The 25913-nt window shown below is 42.4% G+C and overlaps 1 protein-coding gene across 14 annotated transcripts in view; it reads left to right on the top strand.

The window, feature by feature from the left end:
* The window catches only part of LOC139746334 (uncharacterized), an 87851-nt gene that overhangs the window by 43135 nt on the left and 18803 nt on the right, over positions 1 to 25913 (top strand). For 2 of the 14 annotated variants that reach the window (XM_071657477.1, XM_071657491.1), the window contains 2 exons: positions 22595 to 22726; positions 24539 to 24688. In XM_071657477.1, the coding sequence (XP_071513578.1) occupies positions 22595 to 22726; positions 24539 to 24688 (282 nt within the window). Of the gene's footprint in view, positions 1 to 9369; positions 10058 to 10208; positions 10227 to 15297; positions 15512 to 22594; positions 22727 to 24538; positions 24689 to 25913 lie in introns of those variants that run through there. The other 12 variants (XM_071657488.1, XM_071657483.1, XM_071657486.1 and 9 more) reach the window with 12 other exon arrangements.

Raw genomic sequence — 25913 nt, 5'->3', positions numbered from 1 at the left:
CAAAGGCAAAGGGGATAAGAGTGAGTGCTCAAATTACAGAGGTATAAGTTTGTTGAGTATTCCTGGTAAATTATATGGGAGGGTATTGATTGAGAGGGTGAAGGCAGGTACAGAGCATCAGATTGGGGAAGAGCAGTGTGGTTTCAGAAGTGGTAGAGGATGTGTGGATCAGGTGTTTGCTTTGAAGAATGTATGTGAGAAATACTTAGAAAAGCAAATGGATTTGTATGTAGCATTTATGGATCTGGAGAAGGCATATGATAGAGTTGATAGAGATGCTCTGTGGAAGGTATTAAGAATATATGGTGTGGGAGGCAAGTTGTTAGAAGCAGTGAAAAGTTTTTATCGAGGATGTAAGGCATGTGTACGTGTAGGAAGAGAGGAAAGTGATTGGTTCTCAGTGAATGTAGGTTTGCGGCAGGGGTGTGTGATGTCTCCATGGTTGTTTAATTTGTTTATGGATGGGGTTGTTAGGGAGGTAAATGCAAGAGTCTTGGAAAGAGGGGCAAGTATGAAGTCTGTTGGGGATGAGAGAGCTTGGGAAGTGAGTCAGTTGTTGTTCGCTGATGATACAGCGCTGGTGGCGGATTCATGTGAGAAACTGCAGAAGCTGGTGACGGAGTTTGGTAAAGTGTGTGGAAGAAGAAAGTTGAGAGTAAATGTGAATAAGAGCAAGGTTATTAGGTACAGTAGGGTTGAGGGTCAAGTCAATTGGGAGGTGAGTTTAAATGGAGAAAAACTGGAGGAAGTGAAGTGTTTTAGATATCTGGGAGTGGATCTGTCAGCGGATGGAACCATGGAAGCGGAAGTGGATCATAGGGTGGGGGAGGGGGCGAAAATTTTGGGAGCCTTGAAAAATGTGTGGAAGTCGAGGACATTATCTCGGAAAGCAAAAATGGGTATGTTTGAAGGAATAGTGGTTCCAACAATGTTGTATGGTTGCGAGGCGTGGGCTATGGATAGAGTTGTGCGCAGGAGGATGGATGTGCTGGAAATGAGATGTTTGAGGACAATGTGTGGTGTGAGGTGGTTTGATCGAGTAAGTAACGTAAGGGTAAGAGAGATGTGTGGAAATAAAAAGAGCGTGGTTGAGAGAGCAGAAGAGGGTGTTTTGAAATGGTTTGGGCACATGGAGAGAATGAGTGAGGAAAGATTGACCAAGAGGATATATGTGTCGGAGGTGGAGGGAACGAGGAGAAGAGGGAGACCAAATTGGAGGTGGAAAGATGGAGTGAAAAGGATTTTGTGTGATCGGGGCCTGAACATGCAGGAGGGTGAAAGGAGGGCAAGGAATAGAGTGAATTGGAGCGATGTGGTATACAGGGGTTGACGTGCTGTCAGTGGATTGAATCAAGGCATGTGAAGCGTCCGGGGTAAACCATGGAAAGCTGTGTAGGTATGTATATTTGCGTGTGTGGACGTGTGTATGTACATGTGTATGGGGGGGGTTGGGCCATTTCTTTCGTCTGTTTCCTTGCGCTACCTCGCAACCGCGGGAGACAGCGACGAGGTATAAAAAAAAAAAAAAAAAATATATATATATATATAATTCATTTATTTTATTTATTTTGCTTTGTCGCTGTCTCGCGAGGTAGCGCAAGAAAACAGACGAAAGAATGGCCCAACCCAACCACATACACATGTATATACATACACGTCCACACACGCAAATATACATACCTATACGTCTCAACGTATACATGTATATATACACACACAGACATATACATATATGCACATGTACATTATTTACACTGTCTGCCCTTATTCATTCCCATCGCCACCCCGCCACACATGCAATAACAACCCCCTCCCCCCTCATGTGCGCGAGGTAGCGCTAGGAAAAGACAACAAAGGCCACATTCGTTCACACTCGGTCTCTAGCTGTCATGTAATAATGCACAGAAACCACAGCTCCCTTTCCACATCCAGGCCCACAGACTTTCCATGGGTAACCCCAGACGCTTCACATGCCCTGGTTCAATCCATTGACAGCACCTCTACCGCGGTATACCACATCGTTCCAATTCACTCTATTCCTTGCACGCCTTTCACCCTCCTGCATGTTCAGGCCCCGATCACTCAAAATCATTTTCACTCCATCTTTCCACCTCCAATTTGGTCTCCCACTTCTCCTCCTTCCCTCCACCACTGACACATATATCCTCTTGGTCAATCTTTCCTCGCTCATTCTCTCCATGTGACCAAACCATTTCAAAACACCCTCTTCTGCTCTCTCAACCACACTCTTTTTATTACGACACATCTCTCTTACCCTATTATTACTTACTCGATCAAACCACCTCGCACCACATATTGTCCTCAAATATCTAATTTCCATCACATCCACCCTCCTCTGCACAACTCTTATCTATAGCCCACGCCTCGCAACCATATAACATTGTTGGAACCACTATGCCTTCAAACATACCCATTTTTGCTTTCCGAGATAATGTTCTCGACTTCCACACATTCTTCAACGCTACCAGAACTTTCGCCCCTCCCCCACCCTATGATTCACTTCAGCTTCCATGGTTCCATCCGCTGCCAAATCCACTCCGATATCTAAAACACTTCACTTCCTCAAGTTTCTCTCCATTCAAACTTACCTCCCAATTGACTTGTCCCTCAACCCTACTGAACCTAATAACCTTGCTCTTATTCACATTTACTCTCAGCTTATTCTTTCACACACTTTACCAAACTCAGTCACCAGCTTTTGTAGTTTCTCACATGAATCAGCTACTAGCGCTGTATCATCAGCGAACAACAACTGACTCGCTTCCCAAGTTCTCTCATCCACAACAGACTGCATACTTGCCTCTTTCCAAAACTCTTACATTCACCTCCCTAACAATCCCATCCATAAACAAATTAAACAACCATGGAGACATCACACACCCTTGCCGCAAACCTACATTCACTAAGAACCAATCACTTTCCTCTCTTCCTACACATAAACATGCCTTACATTCTCGATAAAAACTTTTCACTTGCTTCTAACAACTTGCCTCCCACACCATATATTCTTAATACCTTTCACAGAGCATCTCTATCAACTCTATCATATGCCTTCTCCAGATCCATAAATGCTACATACAAATCCATTTGCTTTTCTATGTATTTCTCGCATACATTCTTCAAAGCAAACACCTGATCCACACATCCTCTACCACTTCTGAAACCACACTGTTCTTCCCCAATCTAATGCTCTGTACATGCCTTTACCCTCTCAATCAATGCCCTTCCATATAATTTACCAGGAGTACTCAACAAACTTGTACCTCTGTAATTTGAGCACTCGCTTTTATCCCCTTTGCCTTTGTACAATGGCACTATACAAGCATTCCGCCAATCCTCAGGCACCTCACCATGAATCATACATACACTAAATAACCTCAACAATACAGTCACCCCCTTTTTTAATAAATTCCACTGCAATACCATCCAAACCCGCCGGCTTTCATCTTCCGCAAAGCTTTTGCTACCTCTTCCCTGTTTACCAAATCATTCTCTCTAACCCTCTCACTTTGCACACCACCTCGACCAAAACGCCCTATATCTGCCACTCTATCATCAAAAACATTGAACAAACTTTCAAAATACTCACTCCATCTTCTCACATCACCACTACTTGTTATCACCTCTCCATTAGCGCCCTTCACTGAGGTTCCCATTTGTTCCCTTGTCTTACGCACTTTATTTACCTCCTTCCAAAATATCTTTTTATTCTCCCTAAAATTCAATGATACTCTCTCACCCCAACTCTCATTTGCCCTCTTTTTCACCTCTTGCACCTTTTTCTTGACCTCCTGCCTCTTTCTTTTATATATCTCCCAGTCATTTGCATCATTTCCCTGCAAAAATCGTCCAAATGCCTCTCTCTTCTCTTTCATTAATAATCTTACTTCTTCATCCCACCACTCACTACCCTTTCTAATCTGCCCACCCCCCACGCTTCTCGTGCCACAAGCGTCTTTTGCGCAAGCCATCACTGCTTCCCTAAATACATTCCATTCCTCCCCCACTCCCCTTACTCCTTTGTTCTCACCTTTTTCCATTCTGTACTCAGTCTCTCCTGGTACTTCCTCACACAAGTCTCCTTCCCAAGCTCACTTACTCTCACCACTCTCCTTCCCAAGCTCACTTACTCTCACCACTCTCTTCATCCCAACATTCTCTCTTCCTTTCTGAAAGCCTCTAAAAGTCTTCGCCTCCACAAGATAATGATCAGACATCCCTCCAGTTGCACCTTTCAGCACATAAACACAGCACATAAACATCCAAAATTCTCTCTTTCGCGCGCCTATCAATTAACACGTAATCCAATAACGCTTTCTGGCCATCTCTCCTACTTGCATACGTATACTTGTGTATATCTCTCTTTTTAAACCAGGTATTCCCAATCACCAGTCCTCTTTCAGCACATAAATCTACAAGATCTTCACGATTTCCATTTACAACACTGAACACCCCATGTACACCAATTATTCCCTCAACTGCCACATTACTCACATTTGCATTCAAATCACCCATCACTATAACCCGGTCTCGTGCATCAAAGCTACTAACACACTCGCTCATCTGCTTCCAAAACACTTGCCTCTCATGATCTTACTTCTCATGTCCAGGTGCATATGCACCAATAATCACTCATCTCTCTCCATCCACTTTCAGTTTTACCCATATCAATCTAGAGTTTACTTTCTTACACTCTATCACATACTCCCACCACTCCTGTTTCATGAGTAGTGCTACTCCTTCCCTTGCTCTTGGCCTTTCACTAACCCCTGACTTTACTCCCAAGACATTCCCAAACCACTCTACCCCTTTACCCTTGAGCTTCGTTTCACGCAGAGTCAAAACATCCAGGTTCCTTTCCTCAAACATACTACCTATCTCTCCTTTTTCTCATCTTGGTTATATCCACACGTATTTATACACCCCAATCTGAGCCTTCGAGGAGGATGAGCACTCCCCGCGTGACTCCTTCTGTTTCCCCTTTTAGAAAGTTAAAATACAAGGAGGGGAGGGTTTCCAGCACTCCCGCTCCCGTCCCCTTTAGTCGCCTTCTACGACATGTGAGGAATGCGTGGGAAGTATTCTTTTTAAAAGGGGAAACAGAATGAGTCACGCGGGGAGTGCTCATCCTCTTCGAAGGCTCAGATTGGGGTGTCTAAGTGTGTGTGGATGTAACCAAGATGAGAAAAAAAGGAGAGATAGGTAGTATGTTTGAGAAAAGGAACCTGGATGTTTTGACTCCGAGTGAAACGAAGCTCAAAGGTAAAGGGGAAGAGTGGTTTGGGAATGTCGTGGGAGTAAAGTCAGGGGTTAGTGAGAGGACGAGAGCAAGGGAAGGAGTAGCACTACTCCTGAAACAGGAGTGGTGGGAGTATGTGATACTGTAGGAAATTAACTCTTGATTGATATGGGTAAAACTGAAAGTGGATGGAGAGAGATGGGTGATTATTGGTGTATATGCACCTGGGCACGAGAAGAAAGATCATGAGAGGCAAGTGTTTTGGGAGCAGCTAAGTGAGTGTGTTAGTAGTTTTGATGCACGACAGGAAGTACCAGGAGAGATTGAGTGCAGAATGGTAAAAGGTGAGAGCAAAGGACGCAATGGGAGTGGGGGAGGAATGGGATGTATTTAGGGAAGCAGTGATGGCTTGTGCAAAAGATGCCTGTGGCATGAGAAAGGTGGGAGGTGGACGGATTAGAAAAGGTAGTGAGTGGTGGGATAAAGAAGTAAGATTGTTAGTGAAAGAGAAGAGAGGAGTTTGGAGGATTCTTGCAGGGAAGTAGTGCGAATGACTGGGAGATGTATAAAAGAAAGAGGCAGGAGGTCAAGAGATAGGTGCAAGAGGTGAAAAAGAGGGCAAATGACAGTTTGGGTGAGGGAGTATCTTTAAATTTTAGGAAGAATAAAAAGATGTTTTGAAAGGAGGTAGATAACGTGCGTAAGACAAGGGAACAAATGGGAACATCAGTGAAGGGGGGCTAACGGGGAGGTAATAATGGGTAGTGGTGAAGTGAGGAGATGGAGTGAGTATCTTGAAGGTTTGTTGAATATGTGTAATGACATAGTGGCAGATGTGGAGTGTTTTAGTCGAGGTGGTGTGCGAAGCGAAAGGGTCAGGGAGTATGGTTTGGTAAACGGAGAAGAGGTAATGAAAGCTTTGCAGAAGATGAAAGTCGGCATGGCGACGCGTTTGGATGGTATTGCAGTGGAATTCATAAAGAAGAAGGGCGACTGCGTTGTTGACCGGTTGGTAAGGATATCCAATGTGTATAGGGTTCATGAAGTGCCTGAGGATTGGCGGAATGCGTGCATAGTGCCATTGTAAAAGGCAAAGGGGATAAAGGTGTGTTCAAATTAGAGGTATATGTTTGTTGAGTATTCCTGGGAAATTATATGGGAGGGTATTGATTGAGAGGGTAAAGGCATGTACAGAGCATCAGATTGGGGAAGAGCAGTGTGGTTTTAGAAGTGGTATAGGATCTGTAGATCAGGTGTTTGCTTTGAAGAATGTATGTGAGAAATGCTTAGAACAACAGATGGATTTGTATGTAACATTTATTTATCTAGAGATGACATATTATATAGCTGATAGAGATGCTCTGTGGAAGGTATTGAGAGTGTGTGGTGTGGGAGGTAAGTTGCTAGAAGCAGTGAAAAGCTTTTATCGAGGATGTAAAGCATGTGCACGAGTAGGAAGAGAGGAAGGTGATTGGTTCTCAGTGAATGTCGGTTTGCGGCAAGGGTGCGTGATGTCTCCATGGTTGTTTAGTTTGTTTATGGATGGGGTTGTTAGGGAGGAAAATGCAAAAGTTTTGGGGAGAGGGGCATGTATGCAGTCTGTTGTGGATGAGAGGGCTTGGGAAGTGAGTCAGTTGCTGTTCGCTGATGATACATCCCTGGTGAGAAACTGCAAAAGTTGGTGACTGAGTTTAGTAAAGTGTGAGAAGAAAGCTGAGAGTAAATGTGAATAAGAGCAAGGTTATTAGGTTCTGGAGGGTTGAGGGACAAATCAATTGGGAGGCAAGTTTCAATGGAGAAGAACTAGAGGAAGTGAAGTTTGGGATATCTGGGAGTGGATTTAACAGCGGATGGAACCATGGAAGCGGAAGTGAGTCACAGGTTGGGGGAGGGGGTGAAGGTTCTGGGAGCGTTGAAGAATGTGCGGAAGGCGAGAACGTTATTTCGGAGAGCAAAAATGGGTATGTTTGTAGGAATAGTGATTCCAACAATGTTATATGGTTGCCAGGCATGGGCTGTAGATAGGGTTGTGCGGAGAAGGGTGGATGTGTTGGAAAAGAAATGTTTAAGGACAATATGTGGTGTGAGGTGGTTTGATCGAGTAAGTAATGAAAGGGCAAGAGAGATGTGTGGTAATGAAAATAGTGTGGTTGAAAGAGAAGAAGAGCGTGTGTCGAGATGGTTTAGTCACATGAAGAGAATGAGTGAGGAAAGATTGACAAAGGATATATGTGTCAGAGGTGGAGGGAACGAGAAGTGGGAGACCAAATTGGAGGTGGAAGAATGGAGTGAAAAAGATTTTGAGCGATTGGGGCCTGAACATGCAGGAGGGTGAAAGGCGTGCAGGGAATAGAGTGAATTGGAACGATGTGGTATACTGGGGTGGACGTCCTGTCGGTGGATTGGACCAGGGCATGCGAAGCGTCTGGGGTAAACCATGGAAAGTTTTGTGGGGCCTGGATGTGGAAAGGGAGCTGTGGTTTCGCTGCATTACACATGACAGTTAGAGACTGAGTGTGAAAGAATGTGGACTTTTGTTGTCTTTTCCTAGCGCTACCTCGCGGGGGTGGGTGCTGTTTCATGTGTGGCGGGGCGGCGACGAGAATGGATGAAGGAAGAAAGTATGAATATGTGTATGTGTATATATGTCTGTGTATGTATATGTATGTGTACATTGAAATATATGGGTATGTATATGTGCGTGTATGGGCATTTATGTATGTACATGAGTATGTGAGTCGGTTGGGTCATTCTTTCGTCTGTTTCCTTGCACTTCCTTGCTAACGCGGGAGACGGCGATTAAGTATCGTAATGATTATATATATAAATATATATATATATATATATATATATGTATATATATATATATATATATATATATATATATATATATATATATTTTTTTTTTTTTATTTTTATTATACTTTGTCGCTGTCTCCCGCGTTTGCGAGGTAGCGCAAGGAAACAGACGAAAGAAATGGCCCAACCCCCCCCCCCCCGTACACATGTATATACATACGTCCACACACGCAAATATACATACCTACACAGCTTTCCATGGTTTACCCCAGACGCTTCACATGCCTTGATTCAATCCACTGACAGCACGTCAACCCCGGTATACCACATCGCTCCAATTCACTCTATTCCTTGCCCTCCTTTCACCCTCCTGCATGTTCAGGCCCCGATCACACAAAATCTTTTTCACTCCATCTTTCCACCTCCAATTTGGTCTCCCTCTTCTCCTCGTTCCCTCCACCTCCGACACATATATCCTCTTGGTCAATCTTTCCTCACTCATTCTCTCCATGTGCCCAAACCACTTCAAAACACCCTCTTCTGCTCTCTCAACCACGCTCTTTTTATTTCCACACATCTCTCTTACCCTTACGTTACTCACTCGATCAAACCACCTCACACCACACATTGTCCTCAAACATCTTATTTCCAGCACATCCATCCTCCTGCGCACAACTCTATCCATAGCCCACGCCTCGCAACCATACAACATTGTTGGAACCACTATTCCTTCAAACATACCCATTTTTGCTTTCCGAGATAATGTTCTCGACTTCCACACATTCTTCAAGGCCCCCAGAATTTTCGCCCCCTCCCCCACCCTATGATCCACTTCCGCTTCCATGGTTCCATCCGCTGCCAGATCCACTCCCAGATATCTAAAACACTTCACTTCCTCCAGTTTTTCTCCATTCAAACTCACCTCCCAATTGAATTGACCCTCAACCCTACTGTACCTAATAACCTTGCTCTTATTCACATTTACTCTTAACTTTCTTCTTCCACAAACTTTACCAAACTCAGTCACCAGCTTCTGCAGTTTCTCACATGAATCAACCATCAGCGCTGTATCATCAGCGAACAACAACTGACTCACTTCCCAAGCTCTCTCATCCCCTTGGGATATATATATATATATATATATATATATATATATATATATATATATATATATATAGAGAGAGAGAGAGAGAGAGAGAGAGAGAGAGAGAGAATACACAATGGACGCTGTCTGTGGTGACATTCCTTGTGATTAAGCTCTTTTTTTTATATTTATCTTTTACCGTTATATCTAGAACTGTTATCTGGGCGGACGATAAGACAATGGGCATGCACAACCGCATGAAGAGATGTCGTACCTTGCCAGGACCACAACGGTGAGGTGCATCCCTTGTAGCGTTGGAGTGAAGGGCCTCCCTTCATTGGTATTACCCTCTATGAACCACAGAGGGTGAAATTCCTTCCTAGATCTTACCAGTAAATAGCGTTCCCTTAGTGTCATACGAAGCTTGGACGGTAGTGGTGAACAGCTTCCCTTCAGTGTGAAACGAAGCCTGAACGGCAGCGGTGAACAGCGTCCCTTCATTGTGATATGAAGCTAGGACAGTAGTGGTGAACAGTGTCCCTTCAGCGTGATACGAAGCCTGGACAGTAGCGGTGTACGGTGTCCCTTCAGTGTGGTACGAAGCTTAGACTGTAGAGGCGAACAGCGTCCCTTCAGTGCGATACGAAGCCTGGACAGTAGCGGTGTACGGTGTCCCTTCAGTGTGGTACGAAGCTTAGACGGTAGAGGTGAACGGCGTCCCTTCAGTGTAATACGAAGCCTGGACAGTAGCGGTGAACGGCGTCCCTTTAGTATGACACGAAACCTAGACGGTAGTAGTGAACCGCTTCCCTTTAGTGTGACACGAAGCCTGGACGGTAGCGGTGAACGGCGTCCCCTAGTGTGATACGAAGCTTTGACGGTAGAGGTGAACGGTGGATCACTGTTATAATGTGGTATGATAGCGGTGAATCACTGTTATAGTGTGGTATGATGGTAACGGTGGATCACTGTTATAATGTGGTATGATGGTAACGGTGAATCACTGTTATAGTGTGCTATGATGGTAACGGTGGATCAGTGTTATGTGGTATGATGGTAACAGTAGATCACTGTTATAATGTGGTATGATGGTAACGGTGGATCACTGTTACAGCGTGGTATGATGGTAGCGGTGGATCACTGTTATAGCGTAATGTTATAACGTAAATTAGTGATGGTGGTGGGTAATCATTATAACGTAGGATGATGATGATGATGGATCACTATTATAACGTAGTGATGATGGTGTTGGATCACCATCATAACATAGGGTGATGATGGCGGTAGATCACCATTATAACGTCATGTGATGGTGGTGGATCACTATTATAAAGTAGGGTGATGATGGTGGTGGATCACTGTTACAACATAGAATGATGATTCTAATGGATCACCATAATAACGTCTGTTGACGATGGCGGTCGTTCACCATTATAACGTAGGGTGATGATGGTGGTTGATCACCATTGCATCGTAGGGTGTTGATGATGATGCATCACCTTTATAACGTAGGGTGAGGATGGTAGTGGATCACCATTATAACTTAGGGTGATGGTGGTGGATCACCATCATATCGCAAGGTGATGATGGTCGTGGATCACCATTACAACGTCGGGTGATGATGGTGGTTGATCAACATTATAACGTAAGTTGATGATTGCGGTGAATCACTATTATAACCTTGGGTGATGATAGTGGTAGGTCACCATTATAACGTCAGGTGGTGATATCGGTGGATCACCATCATAACGTCGGATGATGATGATGGTTGATCACTATCATAACGTAGGTTGATGGTGGTAGTGTATCACCATTATAACGTAGGGTGATGATGGTGGATCACCATTATAATGTCGGGTGATGATGTATAAGATTCACAATCATAACGCAGTGATGTAGTGGATCACCTTTATAATGTAGGGAGATGATGGTGGTGGATCACTAATATAACTTTGGGTCATATAACATATGGGATGATGGTGGGGGAACACCATTATAATATAGGGAGATGATGGTGGTGGATGATTATCATAACGCATGATTGTAGTGGATCATTATAAAGTAGGGTGATGATGGTTGTGGATCATCATTTTAACTTAGATTGATGAAGGTGGTGGATCATTATGATAACGTAGGGTGATGATGGTGGTCGATCACCATTATAACATTGGTTCATGATGGTAGTGGATCACTATTATGATGTAGGATGATGATTGTGATGGATGACCATTTTGCCGAGAGTGATGAATGTGGTAGATCAACATTATGACGTAAGGTGATAATGGTGGTGGATCCCCATTATAACGAAGGATGATGATGGTGGTCGATCATCATTATAACTTAGGATGATGATGGTAGTGGATCACCATTATAACGTAGGGTGATGGTAGTGGATCACCATTATAAAGGCCGGTGATGATGATGGTGGTTCATCATCATAACGTGAGGTGATGATGGTTGTAGATCACCATTATAACATCTGGTGATGATAGTGGTGGATCAGTTATATGGTTGTGTGATGGTGGTGGGTCACCACTGTAACGGAGGGTGTCGATGATGGTAGATCACTATTACAACGTCAGGTGATGGTGGTTGATCACCATTACAAAGTAGGTTGATGATGCTGGTGGATCACCACTATAACATAGGATGTCAGTGTTGGTGGATCACTATTACACCTTCGGGTAATGATGGTGGTGGATCACCATTATAAAGTAGGGTGATGATGGTAGTGGAGCATCATTATAGCGTCAGGTGATGATGGTGTTTCACTATTATAACATCGGGTGATGATGGTGGTGGCTCACCAATATAGCCTCGGGTGATTATGGTGGTGGATCATTATCATAATGTAGGATGATTATGTTAGTGGATCACCATTATGACGTTGGGTGATTATATTGATGGATCTCTATTACAAAGTCGGGTGATGAAGTTGGTGGATCATCATTATAACGTAGGGTGATAATGGTAATGGATCACCATTATAAAGATGGAGATAATGGTGTTTCACTATCATTACGTCGGGTGATATGTATACATTTCAACGTATACATACACACACACATATATACACACATACACATATATATATATATCTTTCTTTCTTTCAAACTGTTCGCCATTTCCCGCATTAGCAAGGTAGCATTAAGAACAGAGGACTGGGCCTTTGAGGGAATACCCTCACCTGGCCCAATTCTCTGTTCCTTCTTTTGGAAAAAAAAAAAAAAAAAAAAAAAAAAAAACGAGAGGGGAGGATTTCCAGCCCCCCGCTCCCTCCCCTTTTAGTCGCCTTTTACGACACGCAGGGAATACGTGGGAAGTATTCTTTGTCCCCTATCCCCAGGGAAATATATATATATATATATATATATATATATATATATATATATATATATATATATATATATATATGTATATACACATGTACATACTTCATACTTGCTGCCTTTATTCATTTCCGTCGCCACCCCGCCACACATGAAATGACAACCCCACTTCCCCCGCACGCGCGCGAGGTAGCGCTAAGAAAAGACAACAAAGGCCACATTCGTTCACACTCAGTCTCTAGCTGTCATGTATAATGCACCGAAACAACCACTCCCTTTCCACATCCATAAAACTTTCTATGGTTTACCCCAGACGCTTCACATGCCCTGGTTCAATCCATTGACAGCACGTGGACCCCAGTATACCAAATCGCTCCAATTCACTGTATTCCTTGCACGTCTTTCACCCTCTTCTGGTCTCTCAACCACACTCTTTTTATAACCACACATCTCTCTTACCCTTTCGTTACTTACTCGATCAAACCACCTCACACCACTTATTGTCTCCAAACATCTCATTTCCAACACATCCACCCTCCTCCGCACTACCCTATCATAGTCCACGTCTCTCAACCATATAACATTGTTGGAATCACTGTTCTTTCAAACATACCCATTTTTGCTTTCAGAGATAATGTTCTCGCGTTCCACACATTTCTCAACGCTCGTAGAACTCCGCCCACCCTGTGACGCGCTTCCGCTTCCATGGTTCCATCCGCTGCCAAATCCACTGTGATATCTAAAACGCTTCACTTCCTCCAGTTTTTTTCCATACACGCACATATACATACATATACATATCAACATAGACACATATATATACATACACTGAAATATACATATATACACATATGTACATAATCATATTTGCTTGACTTCATCCATTCTTGCTGCTACCTTGCCCCAATGGCAACAGCATCGCTACCCCCTGCTTCAGCAAGGTATCGCCAGGAAAACAGACAAAAAAGGCCACATTCGTTCACACTCAATCTCTAGCTGTCATGTGTAATGCACCGAAACCACAACTCCCTATCCACATCCAGGCCCCACACACCTTTCCATGGTTTACCCCAGACATATCACATGCTCTGGTTCAGTCCACTGATAGCATGTCGACCCTGGTCTACCACATCGCTCCAATTCACCCTATTCCTTGCACGCCTCTCACGTTCCTGTATGTTCAGGCCCCGATCGCTCAAATCTTTTTCACTCTATCATTCCACCTCCAATCTGGTTTCCCGCTTCTCCTTGTTCCCTCCGCCTCTGACACATATATCTTCTTTGTCAATCTTTCCTCACTCATTCTCTCCATATGTCCAAACCATTTCAACACACCCTCTTCTGCTCTCTCAACCACACTCTTTTTATTTCCACACATCTCTCTTACCCATTCATTACTTACTCGATCAAACCACCTCACACCACATATTGTCCTCAAACGTTTCATTTCCAACACATCCACCCTCCTCCGTACAACCCTATCCATAGCCCATGGCTCGCAGCAATATGATAGTTAGAACTACTGTTGTTTCAAACATACCCATTTTTGCTCTCCGAAATAACGTTCTCTCCTTCCACACATTCTTCATCGTTCCCAGAACCTTCGCCCTCTTCCCCACCCTGTTACTTCTGCTTCCATAGTTCCATCCACTGCTAAGCCTAAGCCCAGATATCTAAAACGCTTCACTGCCTTCATTTCTTCTCCATTCAAGCTTACATCCCAATTGACTTGTCCCTCAACCCTACTGAACCTAATTACCTTGCTTTTATTCACGTTTACTCTCAGCTTTCTTCTTTCACACACTTTACCAAACTCAGTCACCAGCTTCTGCAGTTTCTTATTCGAATCAGTCACCAAAGCTGTATCATCAGCGAACAACTGACACTTCCCAGGCCCTCTCACCCCCAACAGATTTATACCAGCCCCTCTCTCCATGACTCTTGCATTTAACTCCCTACCACCCCATCCATAAACAAAAACAACCATGGAGACATCACAAACCCCTACCGCAGACCGACCATTACTGGGGGCCAATCACTCTCCTCACTTCCTACTCGTACACATGCCTTACATCCTTGGTAAAATCTTTTCACTCCTAGCAGCTTACCTCCCATACCATAGACTATCAAGACCTTCCACAAAGCATCCTTATCAACCTTATCATATGCCTTCTCTAGATCCATAAATGCTACATACGAATCCATCTGTTTTTCTGAGCATTTCTCATCCACGTTCTTCAAAGCAAACACCTGATCCACACAACCTCTACCACTTCTGAAACCACACTGGCCTTCCTGAATCTGATGCTTTGTACATGCTTTCACCTTCTCAATCAATACCCTCCCATATAATTTCCCAGAATATTCAACAAATGTATGCCTCTGTAGTTTGAAAACTCGCCTTTATCCCGTTTGTCTTTGTAAAATGGCACTATGCATGCATTCCGCCAATCCTCAGGCACTTCACCATGATCCATACATACATTGAAAATCCTTACCACCCAATCAACCACATAGTCACCCCCTTTCTTAATAAATTCTATTGCAATACCATCCAAACCCGCCGCCTTCCCGGATTTCCTTTTCCACAAAGCTCTCGCTACCTCTTCTCTTAACCAAACCATTCTCCCTGACCCCTCTCACTTCGCACACCTACCAATCCTCCCTACATGTCACAAGTTAAAAGTATGTTTTCGGTGGTCGTTGATCACACCCACCCTGCACCGATATTTTCTGGAGCTAGTGTACAACGGGTAGACTCGAGGGAGAGGTTTTCATTTATGTAGGAAGGAATTCCATGATTAAGCTTACCTATAACGAAATAGATAGGGAGGAATAGTGTGTGCGGTCGAGGTGCTGCTGTGATGAAACATCTTCCGCTCACTTGTGTGGCGCACAGGTGCACCGGCTTTGGCTGCACCTGGAGGGCTGTCGTGAGCCAGTTGTATCCGGATCACTACTTCCATCTACCCTACGGCTTTACCACATATTACAACTGTAGTCGTCTGTTGGACCTCTCCTGACGGCCTTTGCCTTCGTGTAAGTACAGAAACTTTTGAAAATGAAGTGGTGATTATGACAGTGATCAAAAAGAGAACCTAGAGAAATAGCAAATTATGTTCCGTTTCTTCTTAATCTGTGGATATTATGTAAGTCAGAGCTTCATCTCTGGCGGGTAGTGTAAGATGAGTTAGTGAGCCAAGTCTACCGGTAGCAACCATGTCGTGGAGTACGGGAGGGGATGGTGTGTAGCAAAGGGTAGGTTGTAGAGGAGGACGTGGTATGTAGGGGAAGGGTGTAGTGTGAAGGGAATGAAGTGTATGGGAGGGTATGGTCATATAGTGGAAGGTATGCTGTGTAGATGAGGATGTAGTGAGTAGAGGACAGTGTGCTGAGTAGTGGAGGATGCGGTATGTAGGGAAAGATGTGTGTGGAAGGGTACGGCATACGGGGGAAGGTGTGATGTTTGAGGGAGGATGAAGTGCGTACGGAAGGGTGTGGTGTTTAGCGGGGGTATATTCTCATTGGAGGGTGTGTTGTATGGAAAAGGATGTGATAGGTATGATTGGGCGTGGTGTACAAGGGAAGGTGTGGTATAAAGGAGAGGATGTGGGGTGTTAGGGTGTGTGCGATATGAGAGAATTTGGTTTGCTGGGAGGAATAGAGTGTAGGGGAGAGTGCACTGTATAGGGAATGATGTTGTGTGTTGGGAATGTGTAGTGTGTAGGGAGGATGTGGTGTGTAGGGGAGGGTATAGTGTATAAAGGAAGATGTGGTGGGTATGGTGTGTCAAGGGGGCAATGGCGTGTAGGGGATATTACGTGTAAGGGAGAGTGTGGTGTGTAAGGGCGGAGGTGGTGTGTGGATGAAGGTATGGTGTGTAGGGGAGGATGTGGTGATTGATTTTTGCTGCCTGAGCGGCTAATCTTTTATGCACTCCTACCCATCCTGTGGGCGGGTTCACAAAAGAGGATACAGAGTGCACACATGTTCCAGGGACTTGGGGGGGGGGGGCGTAATGATTGAAATACATTACAGGATATATGATGAGAGAAGTGTTAACATGGTTTGGGCAACACAATGAATGAAATGGCAGTTTACATGATACATGTAGTTTACAAGAGTTGAACAACAGTAACTGGATTACGTATCTAGATAAATAAGAAAAGAACTATTCACAATAAGCAAATTCATGGCACTCCTCAGTGGATGAAATGTTTGCAAATATCTTGTAATCTTTTGCAAGTATCATCTCCGAACTTACTGATTTTACAACAGCCATGTTTACATTTGGTCTGTTCACTATCAATAGGAGGGGCAAACTCCCATGAGTATCTATGCGTATGGGAGAGCGTGATGTGTAGGAGAGGATGTGGTGTGCAGGAGAGACTATGATGTTTTGGGATGGGTATGGTGTACAGGAGAGGGAGTGGTATGTAGGGGCAGATGTTGTGTAATGGAGAGTGTATAAGGAAAGGTGCAGTCTATAATAGAGGGTGTAGTGTACTGGAGTGGTATGGCGTGCTGGGAAAGTTTTGGTTTGGAGGTGAGTGTGGTATGTAGGGGAGTACATGGGATGGGGGAAATAAAAATCCAAATAGTCCACAACCAGCCGCAAAAAGAATCTAGATATAGTGATATAAACGATTAGTAGAGCAGAAGACAACTCCCCAACCACTTCTCCTTCCGGTTCAGTTGCAGGCAGAAAAAAGATAAGAAATATATACCATGCAAAGAAATGGTAAAATACTGCCACAGAAATTTTATAGGAATAGTATAGGAGAAGTGGGAGACCAAATTGGAGGTGGAAAGATGGAGTAAAAAAGATTTTGTGTGATCGGGGCCTGAACATGCAGGAGGGTGAAAGGAGTAAATTGGATCGATGTGGTATACCGGGGTTGACGTGCTGTCTGTGGATTGAATCAGGGCATGTGAAGCGTCTGGGGTAAACCATGGAAAGCTGTGTAGGTATGTATATTTGCGTGTGTGGACGTATGTATATACATGTGTATGGGGGTGGGTTGGGCCATTTCTTTCGTCTGTTTCCTTGCGCTACCTCGCAAACGCGGGAGACAGCGACAAAGCAAAAAAAAGAGAAATATATATATATATATATATATATATATATATATATATATATATATATATATATATATTGGAAAGGATCACAATTTTGCGCGTGATCAAGTGTATTCCTATGAGTCCACGGGGAAAATGAAACACGTTAAGTTCCCAAGTGCACTTGCATGAGTAATCACATCATCAGGAAAGATACAAGAGAAAAATTCAAGTCAGTAGATGTATAACGAAGAGACGTAGCTACGACGCCATTTGGTAAACAAGTGATTGTTCAAGACAGACAACGAGCGTATAATAAACTTATTGTGTGAACAAGGTGAGTTGTTTACAAATTTTATCAATAAAGTTATCCAATTTGTATAGACCTTCACTAATGTTAAGGCTATAATTCTTTGTGCATTTGAAAATAGAAGATTCAATGATATTTCTCGTGGTACTGGAGTTAATGACAGAGATGGCATTACTCCAGTCAATACAATGATAATAGTTTTTTTGTAATTAACAGGGCATTTGATTCTTGTCCTGTTCTTATGCTACATCCATGTTGCTTAAGTCTAACAGAAAGACTGCCCCAAATAAAACTTATCACAATTTCTACATGGTACTTTATAGATGTATACAGGAGAATTTTCTGGTTAGTTCCTGATTGAGATATTCTTTATTGTATTATTGTTACTGAAGGGAACATTTGCATCAAATAATTTAAGTAAATGGGAAGCAAAGTAAAATTGTTATTTAAAGGGAGAACTAAAAGATTCATGGTTTCAATCGAAGGTTTGAATTCAACTCTCTAAAATGATTTCTTTGCTGACTTAAGGGATTTATCAATGAAAGATCTAGGGTACTTTAACTTAGATCCAATAGAATATATATTCTCAACATCAATAAACTCTGCACTACAAATACGTAATGCCCTAAGGAACATAGACTGAAATGATGATAATCTAACTCTGTCATGTTGAGATGAGTAATAATATACATGAGACTACATTGGTAGATTTTCTGTATACGCTAAACTTGAACTTCTTTCCTTGCCCACGGATCATGCAATCTAAAGATGGTAACATGCCATTATTTTCCTATCTGTTAGACCTAAGCAACATAAATATAGTATAAGAACAGGACAAGAATCAAATGCCTTGTTTAATCACATTAAAAACTAAGATCTTTGTATTGACTGGAGTAACGCCATCCCAGTTATTAACTCTAACTCCAGTACCACGAAAAATATCATTGAATCTTCTATTATCAAATACACAAAGAATTATAACCTTGATATAAGTGAAGGTCTATACAAATTGGATAACTTTATTGATAAAATTTGTAAACAATTCACCTTCTTGTCCTCATAATAAGTTTGATACGCTCGTTGTCTGTTTTGAACAATCACTTGTTTACCAAATGGCGTCCTAGCTACGTCTCTTCACTTATCGTGTTTCATTTCCCCCGTGGACTCGTAGGAATATATATATATATATATATATATATATATATATATATATATATATATATATATATATATATATATATATATATTGGAAAGGATCACAATTTTGCGCGTGATCAAGATATGATGAACGCTCGTTGTATGTTTTGGACAATCACATGTTTACCAAATGGCGTCCTAGCTTAGTCTCTTCGATGTACATCAACTGACTGTTATATTCCTCTCTTGTGTCTCCCCTGATGATGTGATTATTACACGAAAGTGCACTTGGGAACTTTTCGTGTTTCATTTTCCCCGTGGACTCATAGGAATATATATATATATATATATATATATATATATATATATATATATATATATATATATATTTTTTTTTTTTTTTTTTTGCTTTGTCGCTGTCTCCCGCGTTTGCGAGGTAGCGCAAGGAAACAGACGAAAGAAATGGCCCAACCCACCCCCATACACATGCCTTGATTCAATCCACTGACAGCACGTCAACCCCGGTATACCACATCGCTCCAATTCACTCTATTCTTTGCCCTCCTTTCACCCTCCTGCATGTTCAGGCCCCGATCACACAAATTCTTTTTCACTCCATCTTTCCACCTCCAATTTAGTCTCCCTCTTCTCCTCGTTCCCTCCACCTCCGACACATATATCCTCTTGGTCAATCTTTCCTCACTCATTCTCTCCATGTGACCAAACCATTTCAAAACACCCTCTTCTGCTCTCTCAACTACGCTCTTTTTATTTCCACACATCTCTCTTACCCTTACGTTACTTACTCGATCAAACCACCTCACACCACACATTGTCCTCAAACATCTCATTTCCAGCACATCCATCCTCCTGCGCACAACTCTATCCATAGTCCACGCCTCGCAACCATACAACATTGTTGGAACCACTATTCCTTCAAACATACCCATTTTTGCTTTCCGAGATAATGTTCTCGACTTCCACACATTCTTCAAGGCTCCCAGAATTTTCGGCCCCTCCCCCACCCTATGATCCACTTCCGCTTCCATGGTTCCATCCGCTGCCAGATCCACTCCCAGATATCTAAAACACTTCACTTCCTCCAGTTTTTCTCCATTCAAACTCGCCTCCCAATTGAATTGACCCTCAACCCTACTGTACCTAATAACCTTGCTCTTATTCACATTTACTCTTAACTTTCTTCTTTCACACACTTTACCAAACTCAGTCACCAGCTTCTGCAGTTTCTCACATGAATCAGCCACCAGCGCTGTATCATCAGCGAACAACAACTGACTCACTTCCCAAGCTCTCTCATCCCCAACAGACTTCATACTTGCCCCTCTTTCCAAAACTCTTGCATTCACCTCCCTAACAACCCCATCCATAAACAAATTAAACAACCATGGAGACATCACACACCCCTGCCGCAAACCTACATTCACTGAGAACCAATCACTTTCCTCTCTTCCTACACGTACACATGCCTTACATCCTCGATATATATATATATATATATATATATATATATATATATATATATATATATATATATATATATATATATATATATATATATATATATATATATATATATATATATGTAGCATTTATGGACCAGGAGAAGGCATATGATAGAGTTGATAGAGTTGCTCTGTGGAAGGTATTAAGAATATATGGTGTGGGAGGCAAGTTGTTAGGAGCAGTGAAAAGTTTTTATCGAGGATGTAAGGCATGTGTACGTGTAGGAAGAGAGGAAAGTGATTGGTTCTCAGTGAATGTAGGTTTGCGGCAGGGGTGTGTGATGTCTCCATGGTTGTTTAATTTGTTTATGGATGGGGTTGTTAGGGAGGTGAATGCAAGAGTTTTGGAAAGAGGGGCAAGTATGAAGTCTGTTGGGGATGAGAGAGCTTGGGAAGTGAGTCAGTTGTTGTTCGCTGATGATACAGCGCTGGTGGCTGATTCATGTGAGAAACTGCAGAAGCTGGTGACTGAGTTTGGTAAAGTGTGTGAAAGAAGAAAGTTAAGAGTAAATGTGAATAAGAGCAAGGTTATTAGGTACAGTAGGGTTGAGGGTCAAGTCAATTGGGAGGTGAGTTTGAATGGAGAAAAACTGGAGGAAGTGAAGTGTTTTAGATATCTGGGAGTGGATCTGGTAGCGGATGGAACCATGGAAGCGGAAGTGGATCATAGGGTGGGGGAGGGGGCGAAAATTCTGGGAGCCTTGAAGAATGTGTGGAAGTCGAGAACATTATCTCGGAAAGCAAAAATGGGTATGTTTGAAGGAATAGTGGTTCCAACAATGTTGTATGGTTGCGAGGCGTGGGCTATGGATAGAGTTGTGCGCAGGAGGATGGATGTGCTGGAAATGAGATGTTTGAGGACAATGTGTGGTGTGAGGTGGTTTGATCGAGTAAGTAACGTAAGGGTAAGAGAGATGTGTGGAAATAAAAAGAGCGTGGTTGAGAGAGCAGAAGAGGGTGTTTTGAAATGGTTTGGGCACATGGAGAGAATGAGTGAGGAAAGATTGACCAAGAGGATATATGTGTCGGAGGTGGAGGAAACGAGGAGAAGAGGGAGACCAAATTGGAGGTGGAAAGATGGAGTGAAAAAGATTTTGTGTGATCGGGGCCTGAACATGCAGGAGGGTGAAAGGAGGGCAAGGAATAGAGTGAATTGGAGCGATGTGGTATACCGGGGTTGACGTGCTGTCAGTGGATTGAATCAAGGCATGTGAAGCGTCTGGGGTAAACCATGGAAAGCTGTGTAGGTATGTATATTTGCGTGTGTGGACGTATGTATATACATATGTATGGGGGTGGGTTGGGCCATTTCTTTCGTCTGTTTCCTTGCGCTACCTCGCAAACGCGGGAGACAGCGACAAAGTATAATAAATAAATATTTTTTTTTTCATACTATTCGCCATTTCCCGCGTTAGCGAGGTAGCGTTAAGAACAGAGGACTGGGCCTTAGAGGGAATATCCTCACTTGGCCCCCTTCTCTGTTCCTTCTTTTGGAAAATTAAAAAAAAAAAAAACAAGAGGGGAGTATTTCCAGCCACCCGCTCCCATATATATATATATATATATATATATATATTTGGAATTCGACAATCTTGTGTGAAGACAGTACTCCAATCAAGCGTAATCCAAATATCCAGTTGGGGAGTAACACAAATCATATTGACTTTCGGCGGCTCGGGTGCGCCACAAACACGTCTGTTCCCTTCAAAGGTTTGAGTGTACAGGGAAGCGTGTGATTTGTCGAGGAGGGTATTGTGATGTGTAGGGGAGGCTGTGATGTGTAAGAGATTGTGAATGAGGGAAAGTGTGGTGTGTAAGAAATGGCTGTGGTGTGCAGGGGAGGATATGGTGTATGGGGTAGAGTATGCGCGTGTAGAGAAGGGTTTGATGTCTAGGTGGGATGTGGTTTGTGGGATAAGTAGTATGTGTGTAGAGGAGGGTGAGGTGCGTAGGGGAGGGCGTGTCTTCGGAACGTGTGAAGATATTATCTAACATTCCTATTCTACTTATGATAATTGCGTTTCTTGGAACGGATTTTACGGTTCCTCTTAAAGGATGCAATCCTATTTAAACAACGACGTTCTTTCTGCCCAGGACAGTGGTGCATCATGACGATCCGTCAGAAGGTCCTACGGCTAGCTGTAGTGGTGGTCGTCGTCCTCGTCGCCTTGTACATCTACACCATCACCTACAAGTCGGCAGACCTGCACTTCATCATATCCAAAGGTTACTTGTTACTCGTATTGAAGTTATTCACAGTGATATAAGCAATCGAGATGTACTTAGGATAACTTTTTTAATGAGTGATACTTTCTGCAGTAAAAGACTGTATTGCCTGATATTGTATGTATATAGGACCTTCAATTATATGACAGATGTGATATTCTTTTTCAATTTCAAAGGAAACATTTTATCTCTAGCTTACAAACAACCCAGCACCAAAACCAGCAACCTTCTAGAGTAGTCACGTAATATAAGAATTCCACTCCCCGTCCGTCAGAAAGGCATGACCCCCACTAAGTTTTCCCAAAGCTTTCTGTATCATCTACACAGCGGAAACCCAAAAACGCATCTCGGTTACTACCATCAAGGAGAAATCCCCGAGCATGAACTTACAAAATGAAAACCTCCTGGTTTCGCCCAGCGCCCTACCCTTAACATTATTCCGGCGAGTGACGGCGGATAAGTAATGACATCATGTCGCAGTATGCCCGGCGAGCTGTGGCAGCAAGGTAGTAGCCGCCTACCTCGTTTACTTCAATGGCCAATAATTCATCTCCTGGTTCTTGCTTTGTGTATATGCACCTAGGCCTGGTTCTTTCCTCACCTGAAAATGTGACTCAAATCACAAAGCGTTGTGTTACAATATACCTACGAAGAATCACATGACTGATTTTCACCTGAGTTTGGTTCTACCCTTATGAACTTTGGCCAGCTTGTAGGTAATTTACCAGACCTGTAAAAGAGAACAGCTTGATAAGCGGAGAACATTAGTAAAGAACTGATCAATGCTGAATTAGTCATATTCAATAAAACATGCATATCTTTATTCATACTTCATCTCATTTTCACGCATTATCAAGGTAGCGCCAGGAACATAAGAAGAAAATGCCGTATCCGCTTACATCCATTCTAGCTGTCAAATGTAATGCACCGAAACCACAGCTCCTTATCGAACACCAGGCCCCACAGACCTTTTCATAGTTTACCCCGGACGCTTCACATACACTGGCTCAGTCCACTGACAGCAAGTCAATCCCTATATATCACATCGTTCCAAATCACTAGCCAGTGCATGCCTTTCACTTTCCTGCATATCCAGGCCCCGATCGCTAAAAACCTTCCCTACATCCATCCATCTCTGACATGGCCTCCCGGTTCTCCTTGTTACTTGCCTCCACTTCTTACTCGTATCCTCTTTGTCAACCTTTTCTAACTCATTCTTTCCATATGTCCACACCCTCTCAGCTCTTTCAACTACACTCTTTTTACAATCACATCTCTCCTACCCTTTCATTACATACTAAATGAAACCAGTTCGCACTATACATTTCAATTCCAACACATCCACCCTCCTCCGCACTGCATTACTTATATTCCATGCCTGGCATCTTTATGATATTGCTTGGACTACTTTTCCTTCAAACATACCCATAATGATGATAATGATAATAGTATTATTAATAACAAAAATGATAACACATACTATTATTACTGTTATCATCGTTATCATTATTATCATTAGTAGTAGTGGTAGCAGCAACAGTCCTTATAATCGTCAATGCTATTATTACCATCAGTATATTAATAATGATAATAATAATAATGACAATTATCATTTTATGAGAAATTATTACAATTATTAACAAATAAAAACATTTGGCCTAAATCTAACTTTCTTTGACCCTGATACTGGCAAATACTGATTAAATGAATCAAAATTTGTGTGCTATTGGTGACAAGTTTCTTAGAAATGCACCATTTCTGACTAAAGCTCTTACTTGAAACATGTTCTTGAAATGAACCTATGTATCACAGCTCCCAAGGTGGACCATGGCCAGAGGCAAGCTGTTCCGTGCCCTAAGACGAAAGAGTGCCCTGGAACACGAGAGGAGGCAGCCGGCGAGTACAAGCTGAAACTGGCAAAGGCTATTGACGCTGTCCACCAAGAAATATCTCTATTAGCAGGTGAGCAGAGCTCGGCATCCCCATCCTCTTCACATGTTTACTGTACTCATCATTAGAGCTATCTAATGGATACCTGTATTCTCGTTTGTCTACCTCCCGAATTATCCTTAGTGTTCTATATTTCCCCTATCTGTTTGGTATCCACTAATTTGATCCTTCTTTCATCAGTTCCAGCATAATTGTCCACGGGCTTCCTCCTGCAGGTTTCATATCTATTCTTTCTTACATGTCCATCAGAAGGATGTAGCTTCGACGACGTGCTGAATTTAATTCTTCCTCTGTATATCCGTCTCTATCAAGTTTCTTTTTCAACGATAGCATCTAGAATTCCCTCATTTTTTCGAATGCACATCTTAAACACCTTTAACCGATGAGTGCCTTTTCCTTCAAGATCCACACATCCGTTTCGGACAAAGCTATCTATCTATCTATCTATCTCTATATACATATATTGGAAAGGCTCACAATTTTGCGCGTGATCAAGATATCTCCGAGTCCACAGGGAAAATGAAACACGATAAGTTTCCAAGTGCACTTTCGTGTAATAATCACATCATCAGGGGAAACACAAGAGAAAAATATAAGTCAGTTGATATACATCGAAGAGACGAAGCTAGGACGCCATTTGGTAAACTTGTGATTGTCCAAGACATACAACGAGCGTTCATAAACTTACCATTTTACAAATTTTATCAAAGTTATCTAATTTGTATAGGCCATCACTAATATTAAGATTATAATTCTTTGTGTATCTAATAATAGAAGATTCATTAATAATTCTCGTGGTAATAGAGTTGGTTAATAACTGAGATGGCATTACTCCAGTCAATAAAATGATTGTAGTTTTTAACGTGATTAAACAAGGCATTTGATTCTTGTCCCGTTCTTATACTATATTTATGTTGCTTAAGTCTAACAGAAAGATCCTTACCAGTCTGCCCAACATAGAATTTATCCCAATTTCCACATGGGACTTTATAGATGCATCCAAGAGAATTTTCTGGTGAATTCCTGATTAAGATATTCTTTATTGTATTATTGTTGCTAAAGGCAATATCTACATTAAAGGATTTAAGCATCATGGGAAGTAAGGTAAAATGATTATTAAAAGGGAGAACTAAAAGATTCTTGGTGCCAATTTGGAGGTTTGGGCTCAACTCTATTAAATGATTTCTTTGTTAACTTAAGGGATTTATCAGTGAAAGATCTAGGGTACTTTAACTTA

This window comes from Panulirus ornatus, chromosome 64 (assembly GCF_036320965.1).
Source record: "Panulirus ornatus isolate Po-2019 chromosome 64, ASM3632096v1, whole genome shotgun sequence".
Classification (NCBI taxonomy): Eukaryota; Metazoa; Arthropoda; class Malacostraca; order Decapoda; family Palinuridae; genus Panulirus; species Panulirus ornatus.
The sequence above is the reverse complement of the archived record's forward strand: the minus strand, read 5'-3'. Positions and strand labels throughout refer to the sequence as shown.